Consider the following 24,134-nt stretch of genomic DNA (forward strand, 5'->3'; position numbering starts at 1 on the left):
CAGTAGCCAGGGCCTTCCTACTCCACCACTGGAGTGAGACTCCCCCTGCCTAGCTCCCAGCCCTTTTATCAGGGCCAGCTGGACTCTAATTGGCCACACCTGCGGCTGCTTACCCAATCAGCCTCCCTTGGCTGCTTTCAGCCCCAGCCATCTCTAAAAGGGCTGGCTTTTACCCCTTTCTGAGCTGGAGTGGGGTGACCACCCTGCTACACTGGTCTGGACTTTATTTTATTTACACCATTATAAATATTATCAAGTCCTGATCATTTGTACCTCAGCTGCCATTATTTTTTAGTTCTTTGGAAGATGGGTGATATTCCAGAGGACTGGAAAAGGGCAAATATACAGCTAATCTATAAAGAGGGGAATGAGAACAACCTGGCGAATTACAGACCAGTCAGCTTAACTTCAGTACTAAGTAAGATAATGGAGCAAATAATTAATTAAGCAATCAAATTGCAGACACTTATCACCTTATTATCTTCTGGGTAACAGCATGGATTTGTCAAGAACAAATTATATCAAAGCAACCTAGTAGCTTTCTTTGACACAGGTAGCAAGCCTGGTGGAAGTGGCAGATGTGGTATATTTTGACTTTAGTAAGGCTTTTGATACTATCTCACATGACCTTCTCATACACAAACTAGGGAAATACAACCTAGATGGAGCTACTATATGGTGGGTGCATAATTGTTTGGAAAACTGTTCCTAGCAGGGATTAAATTCAGCTGGAACCCACCAGAGGAGAGTTCCGGTAAATATTTTTAAACCTGCAGGAGTCCTGGCACCTCCCGCTGTTACCTGGGGTTCTTTCAACCCAAAGCTCTTGGTAACATTTAGTCTGTGCGAGCTGGTGTCAGGAGATAAATCAGGGGAAACACGGCCATCCAACCAATAGATGGCTGGCACAAACAGGACAACACAGGAGTGCTGTCACTTAAAGCTAAACTTTACTTAATCTTAAGCACTTACAAATATCTGCAACAGGTTAATAAAACACTCCCGACCCTTGATAATTACCAAAGCTGAGAGTGGCTTTCGAGTGACACTTCCGGTGGCCAAATCTTCCGTCTGCTGGTGGGGACTGCAAGATGTATCCAGAAGGAGAGTCCAAATGAGTCTCAAAAGAGTCCAACTACCTCAAACTTTTTCCCCTTTTCTATACATTAGTAATAGAATGACATGACCCTTAAAGACAACTTGTTAAGTAAGCAGTTTCAATGGTCAAGCTAGAAGTTCCTTCTGATTATTGATTAACCAGGTTTTTCCAGAGCTTGCAGCCTTGAGGCCCCAATACACATTCCTGGGGCACATCCCGCTCTTCTAAAATCCATGTATCAGCAACTTAAACACAGTTCTTATCAGGTAGGATGCGGGGTCAAGCTGGCCTTTCTGTGACACCCCAAACACTCTCCCCTCCTGTCTTGGTCAAGCTGAAACTGCTGACTAGGCTGCTTTTGGCAATAAGCCATAGTGGTTTCAGGTACTTTACTGGTTTGTCAAAATCTCCCCGTACACTGCGGGGCTGAAGCCAAGGGCCCCGAGTGGTATGGGGGGTCTCTGGGAAATAATCCTTGAGAATTTAAACCCTGGTTCCCAGAGAGTAGTTGTTAGTGGTCCACAGACAACCTGGAAGAGGATATCAGGGGGGTCCCACAGGGATCATTTCTGGATCCGGGTCTGTTCAACATCTTAATGATTTAGATAATGGCACAGAGCTGGGGAGGGGTTGCAAATACTTTGGAGGATAGGATTAAAACTCAAAATGTTCTGGACAAACTGAAGAAATGGTCTGAAGTAAATAGGATGAAATTTAATAAGTACAAATGCAAAGTACTCCACTTAGGAAGGAACAATCAGTTGCACACATACAAAATGGGAAGTGACTGCCTAGGAAGGAATACTGCAGAAAGGAATCTGAGGATCATATTGAATTGCATGCTAAATATGAGTCAACAGTGTAACACTGTTGCCAAAAAAAAAAAAAAGGCAAACATCATTGTGGGCTGTATTAGCAGGAGTATTGTAATCAAGAGCTTGGCTTGTTTAGTCTAACCAAAAGAAGGTTGAGGGGGAATATGATGGCTCTTTATAAATATATCAGAGGGATTAATATTAGGGAGGGAGACGAATTATTTAAGCTTAGTACCAATGTAGACACAAGAACAAATGGGTATAAACTGGACACTAGGAAGTTTAGACTTGAATTAGTGAAGGTTTCTAACCTTAGAGGAGTGAAGTTCTGGAACACCTCAAGGGGAGTAGTGGGGCAAAAGACATATCTGGCTTTAAAACTAACCTTGATAAGTTTATGAGGGGATGGTATGATGGATAGCTAGTTTTGGCAATTAATCAAAGATCAATTGCCAAATTATCAGCAGGTAAGTATGCCCAGTGGTCTGGGATGGGATGTTAGATGGATGGGATCTGAGTTACTGCAGAGAATTCTTTCCTGGGTGCTGGCTGGTGAGTCTTGCCCACATACTCAGGGTTTAACTGATCGCCGATTTGGGATCGGAAGAATTTTCCTCCAGGGCAGATTGGCAGAGGCCCTGGAGATTTTCGCCTTCCTCTGCAGCATGGGTGGGTCACTTGCTGGAGGATTCTCTGCAGCTGGAGGTCTTCAAACCACAATTGAGGACTTCAATAACTCAGACATAGTTAGGGGTTTGTTATATAAGTGGATCAGAAGATGTTATGGCCTGCATTGTGCAGGAGGTCAGACTAGATGATCATAATGGTCCCTTCTGGCCTTAAAGTCTATGAGTCTAAGACACGAGAAGTAATTCTTTCGCTCTACTCTACACTGATTAGGCCTCAACTGGAGTATTGTGTCAAGTTCTGAGTGCCACATTTCAGGAAAGATGTATACAAATTGGAAAAAGTCCAGAGAAGAGCAACAAAAATTATTAAAGCTCTAGAAAACATGCCTATGAGGAAAGATTGAAAAAAGTGGGTTTGTTTAGACTGGAAAAGAGAAGACTGAGGCTGGACATAACAGTTTTCAAGTACAGAAAAGTTGTTACAAGGAGGAGGGAAAGACATTGTTTTCCTTAACCTTGAGTATAGGACAAGAAGCAATGGGCTTAAATTGCAACAAGGGCAGTTTAGTTTGGACATTAGGAAAAACTTCCTCACTGTCAGGGTAGTTAAGCACTAGATAATACTTAGTCCTGCCTTGAGGCCAAGACTAGAAGATCTCTTGAAGTCCCTTGTCTTGCTATGATTCTGTGACACAAATCTAAGGTGGGTTGCCAATACTTTGGAGGATAGAGCTAAAATTCGGAGTGATCTTGATAAATTGGTGAACTGGGCTATAGAAAACAAAATGTAATTCAACAAAGACCAATATAAGGTATTACACTTAGAGAAGAAAAAAATCAAATGCACAAATACAGAATGGGGGATAACTGGATTGGGCGCAGCACTGTTGGGAAGGGTCTGAGACTTGTGGTAGATCACAGCCTCAACATAAGTCAACAGTGTGGTGCTGTTACAAGAAAAGCAAGGTACAACCCCTCTACGTAGTAAGGTGCCGCCTCTCACCTTGTACATGTTGGTTTGAACAAAACAACTGTATCCATTGTATTACCCTTTTGCCCCTGTCATTGGGATGGGTCGGCCTGTTCCTTGTTATCTGTGTGGAATGTGCAAGTATGTGAATGTTCTGATCTCTAGTGTTCAGTACCTTTTAGGTACGTATCTTTTTGCAGCATCAGCCCGTTCCTTGCCAGCTTCTGTGAGCAGAGCTTAACTTTGCTTTATGTTGGCAAAGTCTTAACCATTACTTTAGTTCAGGCCTCATACTGGGCCTTTATCAGGGCCTTCACTTACTACAGGAGGTTTTCAAAAGGAGGCTGGATAGCCATCTGTCTTGGATGATTTAGTCACAACAGATCCTGAATCTTGGCAGGGGGTTATACTAAATGACTCTTGCTGTCCCTTCTAACCCCATGATTCTAATAACAGTACAGCATGCTCCACTCTGGTTGAGACTGTCTGATACAGGGGTCGGCAACCTTTCAGAAGTGATGTGCCGAGTCTTCATTTATTCATTCTAATTTAAGGTTTCACGTACCAGTAATACATTTTAATGTTTTTAGAAGATGTCTTTCTATAATATATAACTAAACTATTGTTGTATGTAAAGTAAATAAGGTTTTTAAAATGTTTAAGAAGCTTCATTTAAAATTAAATTAAAATGCAGAGCCCCCCAGACTGATGGCTAGGACCTGGGCAGTGTGAGTGCCCCTGAAAATCAGCTTGCGTGCCACCTTCGGCATGTGTGCCATAGGTTGCCTATCCTTGGTCTAATATAATTAACTAATATCTACTTTTCTGATTTCTCCTGTCCACTTGCAGCTTCAGAATAATCAGAGGACCAATGAAGAGCAGAAAGAGGAGGCTGAAGCACTCAAACAGAAACTCCAGGAGCAGGAGGAGACTGTCAGGAACCTGATGGAGCAGCTGGCTGTAACTAGAGAGAGCCTGACAGATACTCAGGCCAAGCAAGCAGCCCAGGTATGGAGATGGATTTCTAGCCATTGATATATTTACTGTCTGCTGGTAACAATCAGTGACTTCATAGTGAAAGGTGAGTAAGAAATGGCAAAGTAAGTTAGAAGACTATTGTCCCAACTAGGGGAGTGAGCACTGTGATGTTATGTTAGGTTGTTTTATACAGTGCCTTTTAGTACCAATCTTTACAATATTAGCTAGACTTGCAGGCTTTTGATTTTGATGGCTAAAATGATGGATTGTGACATTCAACACAAGTCCAACAACAGAAACTGTATGTTTCTGTAATTGCATGGAAATTGTAGCTTTCTAGACTCTGGGTATGTGTAAAATGTAATCTGCACTTTTTGTACTTCCAAAGTCTGAAATGTTGTCAGTAAATATGTAAGCATATGTGAAATCATCTCTTTGAGTTGGCATGGCTATATCAGAGGCTTGTACTACTCAGGACATCTTGGCTTCTAGTTCAAATCTATTTTCACACGTAACACACGCCACAAAAAGTAGGATGGAAAAACTCCTGATGGTCTGTGTGCCTGACACCCCCAGAATGGGCCTCAGTCCTTAGTACTGTCTTTGGAATTTCTACCTTGTTTCTCAGTTAGCCAAGTGATATTTCTCATGCTATGTACTATGGCTTACAGCTGAGCTCCCTGCAGGAGGTGATTTGTGAGAAGGATGCTCTCCTAGAAGAGCAGGTTCACCAACACCGTGCTGAATTACACCAGGCAGTGCCCCAATCAGATCGAGAAGCTCAGATGGAGCAGGTGTGTTTGATGGGTTTGACAGCCCCCTGCTTTTTGTAGAACACGAGAAGGAAAAATAGCATGAGTTCAGTGGGATTTGCGACTCAGGCATGTGTGCAGGCAAACAAAGAAACTCGGAAGTTGAGAGGAAGGTGGTTCAGTGATTAGGATGCTATCCTGAGACTTGGGAAATCTGGGTTCAGTTGCCTGCTCTATCACAGACTTCCTGTGTTACTATGGGGTAAATCACTAGTGTCTCTGTGCCTCAGGTGCCAGGTCTGTAGAAATGGGGAATAATAGTATTTCTCTACCTCACAGGGGTGTTGGCAGGATAAATATGCTGATACTAAATGGGAGCTATATAAGTACCTAAGATACACAGAGTTGGGGTATGGCTGGGATGGGATCCTCCTGTGTAACTAGCCCTCCTGTGCTTTGGGCTGCTACTGTTCTCTCAGTTTCTAATGTAGATGATGCAGCATTTTGTGTATCTCTCATAGAACCTGAGGACACTGCAGAGAATGCTGGAGGAACAGGAAGCGGCTCTCTTAGGACGAACTCAGGTGGTGGAACTGCTGCAGCGGGAGCTGCATGGTGCGGAAGAAAAGAACAAGGTACCTCCTCATGCTTTCAATGTACTATAGCTGTGCTCTGTTCTCTTGTGTTCCTTTACTGTTAACAGGTGCAACTGTTTCATCAAAAGCCTAGCGTCTGACATAGCTCCCTATTACAGGGACCACGTGTCTAGCATGAAAGAAGCTGAGAATTCCTTGAGCTCAAAGTTCAAAACTGCCCGCTCCCAAAGAGAGTGCATTTTTGTTTTTGGTGCTGCATTGGGGGTGTGGTGACCAGAATTGATGGCACAGCTCTGTGACTGAGTTGTTGAGTCTTGTTACCTTCAGGTATGGGGCCACCTGACTCCTTTTTATGCTTGCTGTAGAATCCTCAGAATGTCTAGTTCCAGGCAAAAACATCCTTTTTTCTAACATTGTCTCCTCCAGTGTCACCAGCTGACTGGGGCTTTGAACTTGGAGGTCCCAATATTTTGAGCAACACCAATTCTTGTTATGAATGCACTGCAGCTTTTGGGGAATATGTAATATTACCACCTCCATGGGGTTTTTTTAAACAGTTTTTAGGAACTGTGCAGGATTTGGCCACTTCCAGATTCCCCTGCCAGCCGTGGGAAGCTTATAGGAACTCCAGTAGCAGGTAGGATCTGACCTTATTCATCTTAAGAGTTTTAGGGGACTAGAAAGAGACTGGTTCATAGGTGAGCGTCCTCAAACTCAAGCATGTAAGTGCTTACCTGACTCAGAGCTGAGCCAGTTTCTTTCTAATTTCTTAAAGATTTAAGAAAGTGAATAGGGTTATTGTCTATTTTAGTGGCTCTTGCAGTATGTGAAACGTGTTTGACTAGTATAGGATTTGCAGTCTGTGTGTCTTTATTATGGAATTTAGGGGACAAAATTAAAGTAACGCAAAAAGAAAAAATTGCTTTTTGTGCCACTGTGCTTCTCTTTTAAAGAGGCCTGAAAGGGCTGGTTTTGCATAGTTTTTACATTAGAAATCCAGTTCTCCTCTATCATGTTTTTTCCTGAAGCACTGGTAGGATAATGATATTTCAGGCAAGGGAAACTTCATGGAGAGAGAAAATGATTTTGTTTGCTTCCACCAGTTCAGTCCCCTTCCTCCCATTCATGCAAGTCATCCTAGGCTTAAGGGAGGTGTGTGGAAGGTTCTTGCTCCTGCTGGGGCAGAGTTGTTTACAGAACTGTGGGGACTGAGCTCTCTAAGCGTAGGTTATGCCTCACAATGTTTCCTCACTGACAAACCTGTACCTATGCAATGCCTACTTTGCACGCCAAAGGAGCTGGCATTTGTGATACAAAGGTCATTGCAGTGCCAGTCATGCTAGTCTGGTGCTTGGGAGTCAAGAAAAGCAAGAATCACTCCTGCTACCCCGAATGCCTTAGAACTTTGATTTTTTAGTTGTTTCCACCTGGCTTTTTGCTAGGGTTGGGAATTGGTTGCACTTATCTCTTCAGAGAATAGCAATTCTAAGCAAGCAATTATCTAGCCTTTCTGTCTAAGCAGAGGTTATGTTCTCTGTGCTGGAGTGTCCTAGAAGGAGAGTGTTTTGGACGTTAATTCCAGCTTACAATTTCTCTTTTTCTTCACTCTGCTTCAGAGTTCTGATGTCTCTCAGCAGAGTTTTGATATTCCTGTAGGAGTCAAAAGACAGTGTTTCTTCCTGTGGAGGTTTAGAATCTCCATCATGTGTTGTTCCTTTCCTCTCGTGTCTTGTCCCTTGGCTAGTTGAAATTGCCTCTTGTTTAAGTTGTGTACTTGGCATGGACCTATTTTTGCCCAGTGCCTTAGGGTCTAAAGGAGGAATCAATTTGTTTTCCCTTCTGGTTGAGTCCCTCCCTTCCCATCTCCTTTTCCAGACTCTCTTGGACCAGTGTCAGAGGACGGAGGCAGAGCTGAGCTCCTTAAAGAAAATGTTTGATGCAGAGAGAGAGGAGTCTCAAAGCCTTGTGGAGAAGATGGAGCTGGAATTGGCTGAGAAGAAGCTGTCCTTCCATCAGTTACAGGAGGAGGTGCAGTATCTCTCGGAGCAGCTGGAGCAGGCAGGAAGAACTCGGGCTGACCTGGAATCTGAATGTAGAGCTCAAGACCAGAAACACAAGCTGGAGGTAGAAGAGCAAAAGCTGCATATTGCTTACCTCCAGATGGCTGAGCAAGAGCTGCGAACTAGCCACGATGCCCTCTTAGCCCAGAATGGTCAGCTACTGCGGGATATTGATCGGCTGCTGGTGCAGTCTACTGAAAACTCTGCTACCATACAACACCTGCAAGGTCAGCAAGTGTAGCAATTGGATCGAGTCAGCACCTTGGAAGCCTCTCTGTGGTTCTGATTTGTGTGCTTTTTTTAATGGCAATTCTCTAGAAAGGGGCAGGTAATATCTTGACAAGAGGAAGAATAAACCTTTCCTGGCTCCCAGGCTAATGGGAATCCTTAGTCTTGTTTCAGCCTTTCAGAGCTGTAGTTAGTTATTTTCAAATTTTAGTGATGTTTGCATATTAATTTTATAAAAATGATTTAAAGGATATCCTTAACTTAGCATCAGAGGGGTAGCCGTGTTAGTCTGGATCTGTAAAAGCAACAAAGAGTCCTGTGGCACCTTATAAACTAACAGACGTATTGGAGCATAAGCTTTCGTGGGTGAATATACACTTCCTCAGACTTAGCAATCCCTCTTCTCTCTGAAAGTATTTAACGGACTGTTGTTGCAGCTAACAATTAATTAAGGTGATTTATAACAAAGATCAGATTGTTTTCCTGGAATAGTCAGTTACTCTTTTTGGAAATATGGGAAAATGTAATGCTAAAACAAAAAAAAATTGGCAGAGGGACTGAGGGAGACGTACTTGAAACTACTTTTAACTCATTGTTTAAATTGATTAGATTTCACATTGGTGACATCCCAAGAAAAACCTGGTTTACAGTGAGAGACTAGAGAAGCTCAATCTATTTAGTTTATCCGAGAAAAAGTTAAGGGGTGACATGAGCATGGTACCTACATTAGGAGAAGATTTCTGGTAGTAGGGGGCATTTTCATCTAGTAGACAAGGGCAGAACAAGATCCCATGGCTGTAAATTGAAACTAGACAAATTCAGACTAGAAATGAAGTATGTATTTTAACAGTGAGGGTAATGAACTGCTGGTACAATTTACCTAGGCATGTGCTAGATTGCCCATCACTTGAAATCCATTTTAAATCAAGATTAAATATATATTTCTAGAAGATATCTACTTTAGCCCAACTGGCGATTATGGGCTTGATGCAGGAATTGCTTGATTGGAAAACAAATGATTTTGCTATGCAGGAGATCAGACAAGATAATCATAATTTTCTTTCCGGCCATGGTAATGAGTGAGCATGGGTGAAACGTCTAGCTAGATAGTCCAGACTTACACTTGTAGCCACTCTGCAATCTTCCTTGACAATGTGTCTAAATCCTTTTAAGAGGAATGTTCCATCTCCTTGTCTGTTCAGTCCTGTGCTTCTCTATTGAGAGGGCATTCCCTGATCCTTTGGTTGGCAAACGATTGTGGTATTTTCTGTGATGTTCTCTCATATCCACAAAGAACTGGAACTAGATTCATTTATTTAATATAGATCTGTCAGGTGATATGGACTTCCTGCAGCTACCGCTTGGGGCCAGAGTAGAAGCAGTGACTGAGCAGTGAAAGGTTCCATATTCCAGTGTGCATACATCTAAAGTAGATCTACTCACACACAAGCAGAGATGTGTATACTTACATTTAACTTTTTCTTTTAGATGAGCTCACGCAAAAATCTGAGGAGTTCGTCCATTGCCAGACTGAGCTAAAATTGTTAAAGTCTGAACTAGTGATGCAGGTCTCTCAGTCAGAGGAGCAGGTACAATCGCTAAAGGTAATTGTATCCTAAGAATCAAAAAGAGAGTGCAGAATATGGAAATACCTTCTCTTGATCAAATTGGCTGAGAAGGTTAATACAGGGTCTCTTTGCAAACTTCTTCAGTCTGGGCAGATGTTTTATGAAACTGCCTGCAAAAGGAGTAAACTAGTATGGATCAGTCAGGGGAATTTAGAAGTTACTAATGGATTTGTCGAAAGTGTAACTGAAAGAATGAGGTCTAATACCTGTGAGAAAACTGTTGGTAACTTTCTATCTTTCTGCTCTCCAGCCAGTCTCTGAGCAGAATGAAATACCTCCTCAGAAAAATGTGATGGAGCAGGAGGATGAGAAGAGGACTTTATTCCTACCCACTGCAGCCTTGGAGAGGCTGAAGGCTGAACATGGTATAATTACACTTCCTTCTGCCTATTTTTAGCTAATAAACACACCCATGATTACTGGATTAATCAGCGCTCTCTGCTGAGGATTTCAGAACTGCTCTCTAATTCTTTCCAGAAACTATAATTGGAATTTAATTCTGAGGGCAAGAGAAACAATTTAAATTTCAGTCTGTGAGCAAAGAGTAAAAAAGATTCCCAAACTAGTGGGTCAATCTGCTGGAATGATTAAATCACATCATTTAATGGCCCAAAATCAGTCACTTGTGATAGCAAGTAATGATTGGAGAAGATAATCTAAGTAAAGATCAGGATGGCAAAAGGAGAGAACATGTGGGCTTGGACAAGGAAAGGATAGGGGAAATGTGAGGCTGATCAGGTCACATGGGGAGGCCAGGATACAGAGTTTGGAATGCAGCGTATATTGTATTTAGGTTAATGGTTTTAATTAATTATTAGAGTTCTCTAATTCTGTTGATATTTTATAATGTGTATGTCCAAGTCTGTTGGAATGAATTTTGTATTTCAAGGCAGTGTGCTCCTAACATACTTCTGGGTGCTATAAAATAATGTATGATAATATACAGGAATAAATAAGGTACTGACTCCCAAATAGAGAGGAGACTTTCACAGATGTCACTGGAGGAGTGCAGAGCACATACCCATCTGGAGGAATCTGATGGATCTTGCTTTAAGCTAAATGAATATCTGAGAGTGTAGACTGAAAACAGTCACAGTTCTGATAGTGTGGTAATGCAGCTTTGAAGAGATGGGTGGTCCATGGCTTTCTATGGGTGGGTTGGAGATGACTCTTGGAATCTAGGAGTATATTTTTAGAAGAAACAGTGAGATGAAATAACAGGCTGTACAGGAAAGGGTTTGTTACATCTTCCAGTGGCTGGTTCCTTCTGCTCCCCATCACTCTGGAGTTTGTGGGGTGCCCTTCTCTTGAGATTCTGCTGTGGAAGTAATACCACTATTTTTGCCCTTCTATCTGTACAATACCCATGAACACCTACCTCTGCCCTTCCCTTTGAGTCCAGATTATCTGCCCACGTTCTCCTCAGCTTCTGAGATTCCTACCAATGGTTTGTTAGGATATATAAGAGGTAGCATTTGCAAAACTAGCTAAATTCCATTTTCAAAAGTCACTATTACTACTTAGCATATGCATAACATGCCTCATGTGGCACGTGACTGGGATTCTTCACTGAATTTGGTCCACTGGTTGGATCATTGGCTTCCCAGCGCAGGCGAGGTACTGATGGGGAGTGCAATGTAAACAGTGATCCATGCCCCCAAAAAGTCACTTACGGCTTGTCTTCTACTCAGTGCATTAATGCACACCAACTAGGGTGTAAATTCTAGTGCACACCAGCATGTTGGGCACTCACTGTCCATTATTTACCCCTTCACATAACACAAGAACCAGGGTCACTCAATAAAATTATTAGTCGGCTGGTTTAAACAAACACAAGGAAGTACTTCTTCAAACAGTGCATAGTCAACCTGTGGAATTTGTTGCCAGGGGATGCTGTGAAGGCCAAAAGTGTAATTGGGTTAAAAAAACTAGATAAATTCATAGAAAATAGGTCCATCAGTAGTTGTTAGCCAAAATGATCAGGGATGTAACCCCATGCTCCAAGTCTCCCTAAACCTCTGACTGCTGGAAGCTGGGACTGGACAACAGGGGATGGATCATTCGATAAATTGCCCTGTTCTGTTCATTCCCTCAAATATCTGACACCAGCCACTGTCGAAAGACAGGATACTGGGCTAGATGGACTATTGTCTGACCCTGTATGGCCGTTCTTGTATAATTTTGACCCTGAGGGCGTACACTGAATGTTCATTAGTATCAAAAAGTTCTTTAGTGCACATTGATGTAGTGAGTATTTCCACGACTATGTCAGTGTGCATTAAGTAACTTTTAGTGCGGGCCAGTTACTGAATGGTAGAGTTGGGTGCACTAGAATTTACATCCCAACTTGTGCATAGTAATGCACTGTGTAGCCAAGCTCTTAGGCATTTTGAAAATTTTACTGTGGTCTTAATTTAAATCAGCATGACAATGCATTGTGCCTGTTAGTTGTCTGGCCGTCTTGTGCCCACATTGAAACCTTCAGCTCTTCCTGTGATTCTTGCATACAGAGCAGTCAACAGATGTCCTCTATGCTTTTGACCCATACACAGGCTGTCATTTTCACCTTTCTCTCCCGCCTCCTTGACAAGACAAAGCTGGTTTCTAAGCACCAGTTGGTAATTTCTCATGAAAAAAACTTACAAAACCAAGTTCATCTCAGAGTAAAACACAAGGCCGGCCCACAACATTTTGGCACCTGAGGCGGGGAGCTGAAATGACACCCCCCATGCCCTCTCGCTTGGGCCAAAACTTTGAAAGGTCTCAATTCTACCTTCTTCCTATTCTACTCCTCTCATTGTACTGCTCTGCTACCTACCACAATAAAGGAGAACTAACAAGTTAAAATGCCTTGTTCAAAAATTTTCAGTAACACTTACTTACTTTTGCTGTTCAGGTGTTTGAAAGTTAACTTTTCTTGTCTGCATACTAAACACTGGTATTATCTGTTTGAATAATCAAAATGATGTTTTCCGTGCCTTCTTGATTGCAAAGATCTGAACTGCTTCCTGCTGAAGGTTCACAGTCTGGGCCAGCTCATGCTCTATTGAGACAATTGCAAGGCCAACCAGCCTCTCCTGTGTCATTGTGGAGCGTTGATGTGTTTTTATTAACTTCAGCTTGAAGAAGCTGCATTCTCCACTGGTAGCTGTTACAGGAAGTGTTAGAAATATGCGCAGAGCAACAAAAGCGTTTGGAAAGAACATGGTCATCTTATTTGTGCACGTATATTCCAGAACAGCCTTTGGAGTTGATCCTGTTGAAATGTATCTTGAAAAGGCTTTCAGTTCATCACCTAAATCACTCTCATCAATATTGCTCATGTCATCATGTGTCAACACTGTCTCTAGTGCCCTGCATTGCTGGTGTAGGTCTTCTTCGGGTATAATGAGGAGTTTTGGAATATCATACAACATCCCAAATATACTGCTGTGTTCCTTGAGCTGCATGAAACATTCTTCAGCTTGACTGTATTGCACAATCTAGCACCTGGTTAAAGAATTCAACTTTGAATTGTTGTTTGGGGTCTCTTGAGGGATTATTCCATGCCTCGTAATCAAAATGTTGTCTTCTTTGGTGACTCTTGTACTCTTGAATGGGTGGGAAGATAGCTTCAGTGTGAAGTTACTCTGCCAACTTCTGTGCATTCTTCAGAACATTTTGAAATGCCTCATCTGACCGGTAAGACTGTAGGTATGACTTTGCTTTGTCCAGTTGTTCCATTGCTCCAGATATATCAAGGTCAACACCTTGGAGTCTCTAGCTTACAACATTTATTTCAAACAGTATGCCATGCCACAACACTAAGCCACACTGAAATTTGAAGTTATGTATGTTTCTGGTTATTCCATTTCCCTCTGCCACTGGTCTTCCACAAACAGTTCCTGTCATAGCATTATCCTCGCTAATGGCAATTATGGCATCATCTAGCTTCCCAATTTGGTGTTTGATAGGCTTTATCACCTTCACTTGACTTTCCCGTCGTGTGGCACTCAGTGGTTTCAGTGCCAGAGAGGATGTTCTCAGATGTTGCTTCAAAATTTGCCATCAATGAGTTGATGCAGAGAAAAATACATAGATGCTTTGAATTACATTTAAAAAATTCAGCAGCCTAACTAGAAGTTGATGGTGGTCAGTGATGTAGCAAGTTCAATGAATGAGAGCTGCATGGGACAAAAAAAAAGCTCAAAGGTTTAACTCTCGGATACTGGTCGCATCTCTGTTCTTTTCCTCTCATGTGCACATTATCGTAGCCCTGACCTTCTTATGTCAGCTTATCTCATTCCTGTGGTTCTTCTCAGCTTTTTAAGAAGCAATTTGTCATACCAGCTCATGTAGTATCATCATGTCAATAAATTTAGAAGAATGCTCCTCTGCAGTCACATTGCAGAGACATTGTCCAAGTTCTGTTGTGTTCAAAATGCACATTAAAGTTCTTTGTTCCGTATGGCTGATGTTCAGGTGTGCCAGTCCAGGATAACAGAGTATCGTTGCGTGACTTCGAGAGATCTACCACATTCTGTTTGACTTGTTTCGCAGTAACTGTGTGGATTCATTTGAGATGGTTTTTCCCCAAGGGGTGGTGTGTGGTGTATTGTCTTGGTGGTGCTCTTCTTAGATGCTCGTGAGTAGTTAGCATCAGACATCAGCCATCAGCTCCACAATTTTAAGGAAGTTTCATTGTTTGCCGACATACAGCGGATCTGGAGTGCCACACAGTGCTAGGTTTTGGTAGCAAAGCATTCTCACACATGGCAAATGAGCCTTCAGAACATTGTCCGGTAAAGAGACTTGATGTAAACGTCTTCTTGATGTGATCATCGGTGGTGGTGTATAAACGAGATAGTTAGGGTTAATGTCTCTTTTACCTAGTAGAGGGTTAAGAAGCTCAGTAAACCTGGCTGAACACTGACCAGAGGAGCAAGTGGGGGGCGGCAGATACTTTGAAATCTTGGTGAGGGAAGTTTTGTTGCGCTGTTTGTTTTGTTTTGGTTGTTCGCTCTTGGGCATAAGAGCGGCCAGAGTGCACCCCAGTTGTCCCAATCTTTCTTTGAACAGTCTCCTGCTTCAAATAGTAAGTTACTAGCTTAGAAAAGGCTGGAGGAGTTTTCCTCTTGTTGCTGTAACTTGGTTTTGGTTAGGGGGAGAGTCTCTTAGGCGTTATATCGTTGACTACCCTGTAAACATTCTCCATTTTACAGGAGAATTTTATTTTTTTCTTTCTTTAATTAAAGTTTCTTTTTTTAGAACCTTGATTTGATTTTTTTTTTTTCTCCATGTTAAAGGACCAAGGGATGGGTCTGAACTCCCAGGGATTGGGTGGGGGGAAATGGAGGGAGGGGGGAATGTTATTTTCCTCTCTGTTTTTAGATCAAGGAGTTTGGATGCAGTGGCAGTTCAGGGTACGCACGGGAAGGGAAAGCTGGGAGGGGAGAAAGGAGGGGGGGATGGGTTTTTTTCCTTTGGTTTTAAGACCAGGGGTTTAGGTCTTTGGGTTGCCCCAAGGGAAGGTTTGGGAATAATGAAAGTGTGCAAGCACTATATTTTGGCTGTGGCGCGCTATTAGGTCTAAGCTAGGAATAAGCTTAGAAAGGGTAACAGTGCAGGTGCCCACTTGTTGACACTAAAGTTCAACTGGGGAAAAGTACTTGACATGAGTGACCTTAACCTTAGTATATTCTCACTCTCCACCTATGGGAGATTCTCTCTGGTGTGCTGCTTTGATTGATGCCAGATTTCTAGCCAGATTTTTCCAGTCCTTTGTTCCTGTAGAACCCAATGTGGCTGGAACATTAGACTGGAAGAGTTTGCAACAAAAACACTATGCAGCATTCTGGGTTTTTGAGTACATAAGCCATGGCCTGTGCACTTTGTCACCATTAGGGATTTCACACCAGTAATGTCTTGGATGGAAACTTTTTATTGTCTTTGGGGAGCATGAAGTTTTTCACTTGCTGGGGCCCATGAAGTACCATGAAGTCCCCCAGACTACTGCTCAAGTGGGTCCACAGTCCTGAATCATCTAGACTTAAGGAACTAAACTCAGCAGAAGCTGTTTTTTGCGCCTCCAACACACTCTCTTCTCTGATCTACACTTTTCTTCAGGAATGTGCATGGTTACATCCATTTGGGATGGAGATATGGATGCTGCAGTAGCTGGCAGGTCACCTGCACTCTGACTAACTGGAAGATCAGGCATTTCCTCACCACTCATATCCTCTGGACCGAAAGGCTCACCATGAACATTTGTGTCTATGTATCTCAGAAGAGCTCCTTCCTGCTTAGACAGAAAAGCTTCCTTTGCTTGCTTGCTTTTTCTGAATGCTGTCCCAGAGGGGCGTTTTCTTCTTTCACTCATGACTGCTGTTCTGTGCCAATTCTTTCTTTTTCTGAATGATGCCCCAGAGGGGCGTTTTCTTCTTTCACTTATGACTGCTGTGCTGTGCCAGCTATAGTGGCTCTTAACATGCAATTGAAGGGGACAAATAAGCAGGCTGGTAGCAGGGTCTGAGTGAGGGAAGATATCAGTGTCTTAAGGGCCTAACTGTCTCCCCCTACTACTTCAGTTGACTGCCTGTTCACCTCAGGTGGGTTCAGGGAGGCAGCAGGAAACAGGAAGCTCCCTGAGAAGCTGGTGTGAGTCAGTCCAGCTCCTGGGAGTACTAGGGAGGTACATAAGAGGCTGCTCCTCCTCCTCTCTCTCTGCAGCTCCTGCTGCTTTCTGTTATTTCCTCTCTCCTTTTCTCCTGCCTGCCTGCTATGTTTCTTGTGCCCTCCTTCCTCCAGCACAGCACTCCACCATCTCTGTGCATCTAGAGTAGAGAGAATACATATGCACCAGCAGCAGACACAGTTTTCTACACTCTGGGTCTTAGTGGCACCCTCACATAGTCTGGCACCTTAGGCGGCTGCCTCAGTTCACCTCATGGTAAGGCCAGCCCTGGTAAAACAGTGTCTGGGTTGAGAACCACATAGGGTGACCAGACAGCAAATGTGAAAAATTGGGATGAGGGTAGGGGGTAATAGGAGCCTATATAAGGAAAAGACGCAAAATTGGGACTGTCCCTATAAAATTGGGACATCTGGTCACCCTAGAACCACTAGGTATAGATGCCAAAGATTATGAAATGTCTGTTCATCTTCACTCTGTGAACACATTACAAAATATGTAGCATTTTCTTGATCCACTAAGTGGCAAAAAGGATATGGCTATCCCTGGCAAAGTTCAGCGTGAGATGAATCCAGTGAAAATGAATCATCAGCATGAAAAGCAGACCAGCCAGCCAGTGTGATATAAAAACCTCACAAATCTCAGAGGGAGTAGTTCATCAGGGCTTTCTCAAAATGCACGTTAGGTGTTGCTTCAGCAAATATTTGTCCTCTGATGTCAACTCTAAATGTAACAAACAGACAAAAAAACCCAAATGAACAACCGCTATCTCACTACATTAATGCGATATTAAAGTTGTACATTTGGAGCCAGGAAGTGCAGAAATTAAGGTTTCCACAACAATGTTAGCCTGGTCCTATGGCTGGTTCTGTATGTTATCATATTTTACACTATAATAGAAAACTGTGTTTAACCAGAAAAAAAAGGTGTTTAACCAGGAAAAAAGGCTGTTTTTGCAATGTGCTGAAGTTAGTGTTGCTGGAGGGGGAAAAAAAACCCTTGCATAAATTGCATCTTAACTGGCCTTTTATACTGCTAAAAGGCTGAGGCAACATCTTTAATAGAATTTATGCCTGCATAAAAGGAGCTAGACATGTAACCTGTTCATTTTCAGGCACCAGCATGAAAATGAACAGGTTACATGTCTACCTCTTTTATGCAGGCATAGCTCTAGGAGAATGTATTAGAGGATACACATTTAAAAATCAGTCACGATAAAATCTGGACAGTAACTTGTCACAAACAATACTAGATCCAGATGGAAATTCCTTGCCTGCAGTAATGAATCAAGAAAGTAAATTCTTTATTCATTAAAATCATTACCTACAAATATAATAGATCAGCACTTTTATCCTGGTTTCTGTTTCTGTCTAGGTTTTTGTAATGTGTCCATCACTATAGTATCTAGGTGCCAGTTTACAGAAAGTCACTGAGGCAAATTGAGTGTGCTTTCTTCTAACATCCTCACTTTTAAATTAAGGCCCTTGCATTTTGAACCCTATTCCAGTTTATTCAGATAAATTATTTAATTTAATAACCCTTCTAATAGTTTCTCATTTCACTTTATCAAAATGAAATGTGAAGAGTTCTGTTAGAATGATTGTGGGTTTTTTCCTCACAGCAAACATTCTTGAGGCCTATCCGCTCTACCGATTGCCCTTTACTTTCCCTCTCCAGGACAATAATAGCTTTGTTCTGAAAGGTGCCCAAAGTAGTACTCTGTCCTGGTGACATGCCTCTGCCAAGGCAATCCTAACCTTTCTCTGAAGAGTGCTTGAAGTAATGCTCTGTCCTGGGCTGACTCCATATCTCCTCCTCCTTGCATGTTGTGGACAGCCCTGGACCCTGCTCTCTGGAGAGTACGAGATTGCTTCCCTCACTCAGGGAGAAGAGTGTTTTCTCTGAAGGTTAATGACCACTTGTTTGTGAACATTTCAGAGACCCTGTGCTTTCAACATACCCTCCTGGAGGCTCAGCATGAAGCTGTGATGAGCATGGTGGATTCAAACCAGGTAATGACCAAGCAGCCAGACTGAACAAAACCTAAAATAGGTTGAGGGCGTGACCTTAAACTGCTTCCCATAAGCTGTTGAGTCTTCTTCTAACAATCCTCTTTGCTAGGTTATTATTAGGCGGATTAATGTGGAAATGGCCTCCAAATACAGCTTGTACTTGGCTGGAAAGCAAACCCCATCCCTGTTTACTAGTTATGTGGGATTTTTTAAGCCCCCTTCATCCGTTGTCAAACCTTCCCTGTCCACACAACTGCTCCCTGTTCTGCCATATTTCCATTCTGCGGTGTCCTGTGTCCAGCTGATACCAAGTTGATCTAGGTCCTAGGAAGCACCACTCTAAAGGTTTAACTTTGTGTTACAGGTTGCATTTCAGCCTCATGCACTCCCATTGCCTTATAAGAGATCTCTCATAGAAGAGAAATATTTTTGTCCCTATTACTTAGAGCAGGGAGATGGAACCTTTGCACAGTTCATTCGATGGTGAACAGCTCATGGTATGATGACCTTACAAACAACCTGTAGATGAGGGCAAAAGTAGTAATATTAGGGGACCACTTGTTGCCTCACTCCATGCTGGATAGACTAGCTGGTTGGTGGGGAGGGGTTCTTTGCCCCCAAACACCTGCATTAAGAATTTAGCTGAAAGCAAGGTCGGGGCTCTTTCCAAAACCCCGTCTTCCATTCCAACCAGTTAGCAGGAGTGCAGTGGTGATGGTATAATACCACTGCCCACCCTGCACTCCCGTCTCCTGTTGGCTTGGAAGAGTGAGTGGCTTGTGGCATGGGGCTCACAGCCTCTAAGCTATCAGGTTATTCCTCTGGTTATGTTTGTGTTTTAGATGACTGTTCACATTTTGCCACTGTCTAACTCTTTATTAGTCATTGATTTAAAAGCAAGGGGGAGTTTGTCCCATTTTGGAATGTACCAAAGCCACTTTATTTGGTTCTTTTTACTACTAATGGTCACCCTGCGCAAGATGCTACAGATTAGATGGGGCCCAGTGCTGGGAATGGGGAGGGCCATTGCCATTTAAGCATCTTTTATCAAATCTTTATTTTAGACTGAGATTTGTATGAATATGAATCCAACACAGGGAGGCTGGACTCATGCCCAGATCTAATCTCAATTGGACAGCCATCCTCTTTCTGGTTTGTATAAATATGAGTGACGTTGCCACTCATGAGGGTAAAAGCAGTCTTGCATTTTGGGTTGGAGATCGTGCCTAATGGAGCAGTCTGTGATGCTGAATGACTCCCCAGTGGCCTGTATTGCTATGGTATGGTCTGTACGTTATGGTAACAGACATCAGTTTTGCTCCCAGAGCTTTTTGGTGTCTCTACATTGCTTTTGAGAGTGATTGTTGAGAGGTTTGCTTAGGGCTACTGCTGCTATAAAATAATACACAGCTACATATTTCTCTACCTCCCTGCTCTGATGGGAAGCTGTAATACTTAATTGACTGGTATTGCTGGAACTGGCTTAAATTTAACTTCAGCCTCATTTCTGCTTTGCTAGCTTTGTTTGAATACAAAGTGTGCTGTTTCCTTGTGCCCCCTGATTTGCATTATTTTTGTTGAGGGGGCACCCTTCCTACCCTAGCTTTGCTAATGTGCCTCAGTTCTGAGTCACAGACCCTTGCTATTCCAGTCTTGCTTTGCTTCTGCACAAATTACCAGTATGGCCAAATGTCTGTGGTGGTTTGTGATGTTGGCCAGTGTGTACTGGGAATTAAGATCTGAGACTTAAGATCACAGAATTATTTTTAAGTCTGTGTCAATCCATATGCGAACCTCTTTTAGAAATGAAAGACCTAATGCACTGAGTCTTAGAAAACTAGATCCCTGTCTGAATGTAACCAAGAGATCAGCTAATTTCCTAGGTTTTAGTAGGAAGTTCTGGAGAGGCAGGAGAGTCTGTCCCGTCTGTGAGCAGCGCATTCTACTCTTTCTTTCCACAATATGCTCCGCCGTCTGCACTTCTTGGGTCCTGTCATCTCAGGCTAAAAAGCAGCAGAAGATAAGTGTCATAAAGCAGCAACAATTGCCAGTGACAGAGTTTCTGGAAAGAATGGGCTTGTCATGCTGTCTGAAATGGAAGATTGGACAAATGAGCAGGGAGGAGTATAAAAATATTGCTCAGGCATGCAGGAGTGAAATCAGGAAGGCCAAATCACACTTGAAGTTGTAGCTAGCAAGAGATGTAAAGGGTAACAAGAAGGGTTTCTTCAGGTATGTTAGCAACAAGAAGAAAGTGAAGGAAAGGGTGGGCCCCTTACTGAAACTGAAGAGCGAGGCAACTAGTGACAGAGAGTGAAAAAGCTAATATACTCAGTGATTTTTTGCCTTGCTTCATAACAAGTCACTCAGACTGCTGCACTGGGCAGCACAGATGAGCGTACAGCCTTCTGTGGAGAAAGAAGTGGTTTGGGTCTATTTAGAAAACGGGACGAGCACAAATCATGAGGCAATGCCTGCTCCGAGGTGTAAGAGGTGGCAGATGTGATGCAGAGCATTGGCCATTATTTGAAAACTCATGGCAATCGGGGGCCAGATGACTGAAAAAAGCTAATGTAGCTCCACTTTAAAAGGAAGGAGAGATCTTGGAACTGATAGCACTCAGCTCACTCAGTCCTGGAAAAATCATGGAGCGCTCAAGGATTTCTGAACGCATCTTAAGAGAAAAAAGTATCAGAACAGTCAGATGATTCGGCAAGGCAACTCAGCTGACTAACTAATTGCTTCCTGAGGAGATAACTGGCTCTGTGATAGGAGAAGCAATGATTGTTATTCTTGACTTAGCAAACTTTTGATACGGTCTCCCACAGTATTCTTCCAACAGTTAAAGAGTATGGCTGGATGAACGGACTATAAGGTGATAGAAGACTGGCTGATTATCTCGGCTCAGCCGGGTAGTGATCAATGATCAATTCCAGTGGCAGCCAGATCAGCAGAGTGCCCATGGTCAGTCCTGGGCGTTTTGTTCAATATCTTCATTATGATCTGTAGGACGACAGGAAAGCAACTCTCAGCAGTTTGCAGATGACACTAAACTAGAGAGTGTAGATAACGGAGATGGGATAGGAACAGGGGGACCTAACAATTATAGGATGGGCCAAAAGAAAGTAGAGGTTACACAAGGAAAGTCAAGTCCTGCATTAGGTCGGCAAGAATCCCATTCACTGTTACTGACTAGGCCGCGAAAGTAGGAATCAGTTCTGCAGAAAAGGACCTAGGGTAAGTGGACGAGAGCTGGATATGAGTCAACAGTTGTCCTTGTTGCAAGAAGGAACGCATTTGGGGCGTATAAGTAGGACATGCCAACAGATCGAGGACGTGATCATTCCCTCTATTGCATTGTGAGCTCATCTGGATTACGTTCAGTTTTGACCCACTCTACAAGAAGGTGTAGAAAAAATTGAAGGAGTCAACGAAGGGCAAAAAAAAGATTATGGAAACAATGACTTATTGAAGCGAGAATGTGAATGTTTAGTCTCAGAAGAGAATTGAGGGGGATTTGAAGCTGCTTTCAACTACCGAAAGGAGTTGCAACATAGGTCTAAATGTTCTCAGGTTCTGATGTCAAACAAGTAGTAGTGGTCAAGTTGCAGTGGGAGGTTTAGGTTGATATTAGAAAAACTTCTGCACTTGAGCATGTGAAGCACTGGTGGTTATCTAGGAAGTGGTGTGAATCCTTCCTTAGAGTGTTTAGGTCGGCTGACAAAGCCTGGCTGGATATTTAGTGGGATTGGTGCTGCTTGAGACGGGGGTTGACTAGATGACTCCGAGTCCTTCCAACCTGATATTCATTATTCTATGAAGTATTCTCAATCTTTATTCAGTCCATGCTTTAATACTGCAGGATAGCATACAGACACTTCTCGCCGTAGCAGCATCTTGGGTCAGGGTGTGAGTCCAGCCTTCTGGTAAATCCATCAGAAAGCTCTATTCTGATTTGAGGTTTTCTTCCAAAGATAAACCCTTTTTTACATAATTTTTTAAGGTCTTCAAGTCAAGATGCTCATATATGTGGTTACTCATGTGATAATCTTTAACTCTTAAACTCTCAGTATTAAATTTAACTTAAATAGCATTGGTTCTAATTGTTAACCAGTTGCCTGTGACATTGTAATCCTTTTGACTAACCATGTCAAACTGTCTGAATTGCTTTCGCAACAATGAGTGCCAATTTAAGTCAGACTGTCGAAAGCAGGCAGACACCAAACTGATGTTGTATCCTATAAATAGATTTCATTAAGCAATAGCAATGTGCACTTCTGGATAATGTATTAGCCTTACATGGGGTCACAACAGTCCACTTAGTCTCTAGCCTGCTTACCACGCGCTACAATTGGACTTTGTGATAATGGTCTCTTACACAAATTCCACATCACATTAGTGTATTCCCAACCCAAGAAGTCAGTCACTTACCCAGATCAGAATAGCTCTTGCTTCACACCAAAACATTTGGAATCGATCTCTAGAAACAAAACTAAATTTTATCATAAGAAAAGAAATTAGAGTTTAGTAAGGTTAAAGCAGGTAAATAAATAACAGTGTCATTGTGTAAGTCCAAAATGATGATAGGACTAATCATGCTTAGTTTTCCAAAGTATCCTCAGGATCGCCAGGTAATTCGAGGATCTCTGTACTTATTCAGTGATCCGCTTCTAGAATCCAAACAGTTCAAATACAGATCAATCCTTTTTCATTCTTACAGTGCTTTCTCTGGAAAGCAATCTTCCAAATTTTTCATCACACATGGGCTCTTCTTTTGTTGATTAAATGCAGAGTCTGTGAACTTCATTGTCGGAACACACATTTCCTGAAGTTAGCAATCTTTTACATTTCCAAGACTCCAATCTTGTGCATGGTGAACTATATATAACAAAATGTGATAACCAAAACAATCTTTGTCACTCTTCAATAAGTTTACAATTCCAGTATTTACATCTTAACACTAACACACACTAAATCTAGTTATTTAATTCCGGTAACATAATGTAATACGATAGTAAACAACAGTTTATATTAGGAAGACATAACATTTTTTCTGTTTGCCAAAGTGAATGGCAAAATGGATGGATCACTTGATATTACTGTTCTGTCATTTGCTCTGGGTACCTTGGCATTGCGCACTGGTCAGAAGACAGGATATTCGGCTAATGACTTTGTCTGACCAGTATACTGTACTTAATATCTTATGTTTCTTGATATCACAACAAGTGAATGCTCACATATACCAGAACTTACACTTTGATGTTCACCCATATTGATTAATCTAGGCTTAATCTGAGTTGCCTGGTTAAGTCACAGTGCTCTGCCTGCTCGGAAAGCCCTCATTGGTGTGTATGGAAGATGATGGAAGAAGAGTTGGAGTTTGCTCTTTGGAGAGAAGGAATAGGGTACCATATAGATTGGTGGGAGGTGCTTAGGAGTTGATATTTTTGTGCCTGAGGTTAACTGGATAGATCATGAGATTGCATTCAGGCTTTTATCTAGTATCTTATACGATTTGTAATCTCCATTAGGCTGCAGATGTAGTCTCTTAACGTAGCAGGATTCAAGTGTCAAACAGTGGCAAGTCACTAAACAGCTGAGTCCAAGGGTGATGATTACAGCTGTGAACAAACCAACCAACCAATCTGTTTTTCAATAGACTACAGCATGGAACTGATTAAGTATTGGACTGCTCAC

General features: G+C 42.3%; 1 protein-coding gene across 11 annotated transcripts in view; it reads left to right on the top strand.

Annotated features, from left to right (window-relative positions):
* The window catches only part of GOLGB1 (golgin B1), a 127,145-nt gene that overhangs the window by 29,196 nt on the left and 73,815 nt on the right, over positions 1-24,134 (top strand). For 5 of the 11 annotated variants that reach the window (XM_032803433.2, XM_075063949.1, XM_032803434.2 and 2 more), the window contains 7 exons: positions 4,363-4,521; positions 5,163-5,285; positions 5,765-5,878; positions 7,715-8,126; positions 9,616-9,731; positions 10,006-10,120; positions 18,364-18,437. In XM_032803433.2, the coding sequence (XP_032659324.1) occupies positions 4,363-4,521; positions 5,163-5,285; positions 5,765-5,878; positions 7,715-8,126; positions 9,616-9,731; positions 10,006-10,120; positions 18,364-18,437 (1,113 nt within the window). The remainder of the gene's footprint in view (positions 1-4,362; positions 4,522-5,162; positions 5,286-5,764; positions 5,879-7,714; positions 8,127-9,615; positions 9,732-10,005; positions 10,121-18,363; positions 18,438-24,134) is intronic. The other 6 variants (XM_075063931.1, XM_032803437.2, XM_032803438.2 and 3 more) reach the window with 4 other exon arrangements.

The sequence above is a fragment of the Chelonoidis abingdonii genome, chromosome 1, assembly GCF_003597395.2.
Source record: "Chelonoidis abingdonii isolate Lonesome George chromosome 1, CheloAbing_2.0, whole genome shotgun sequence".
Classification (NCBI taxonomy): Eukaryota; Metazoa; Chordata; order Testudines; family Testudinidae; genus Chelonoidis; species Chelonoidis abingdonii.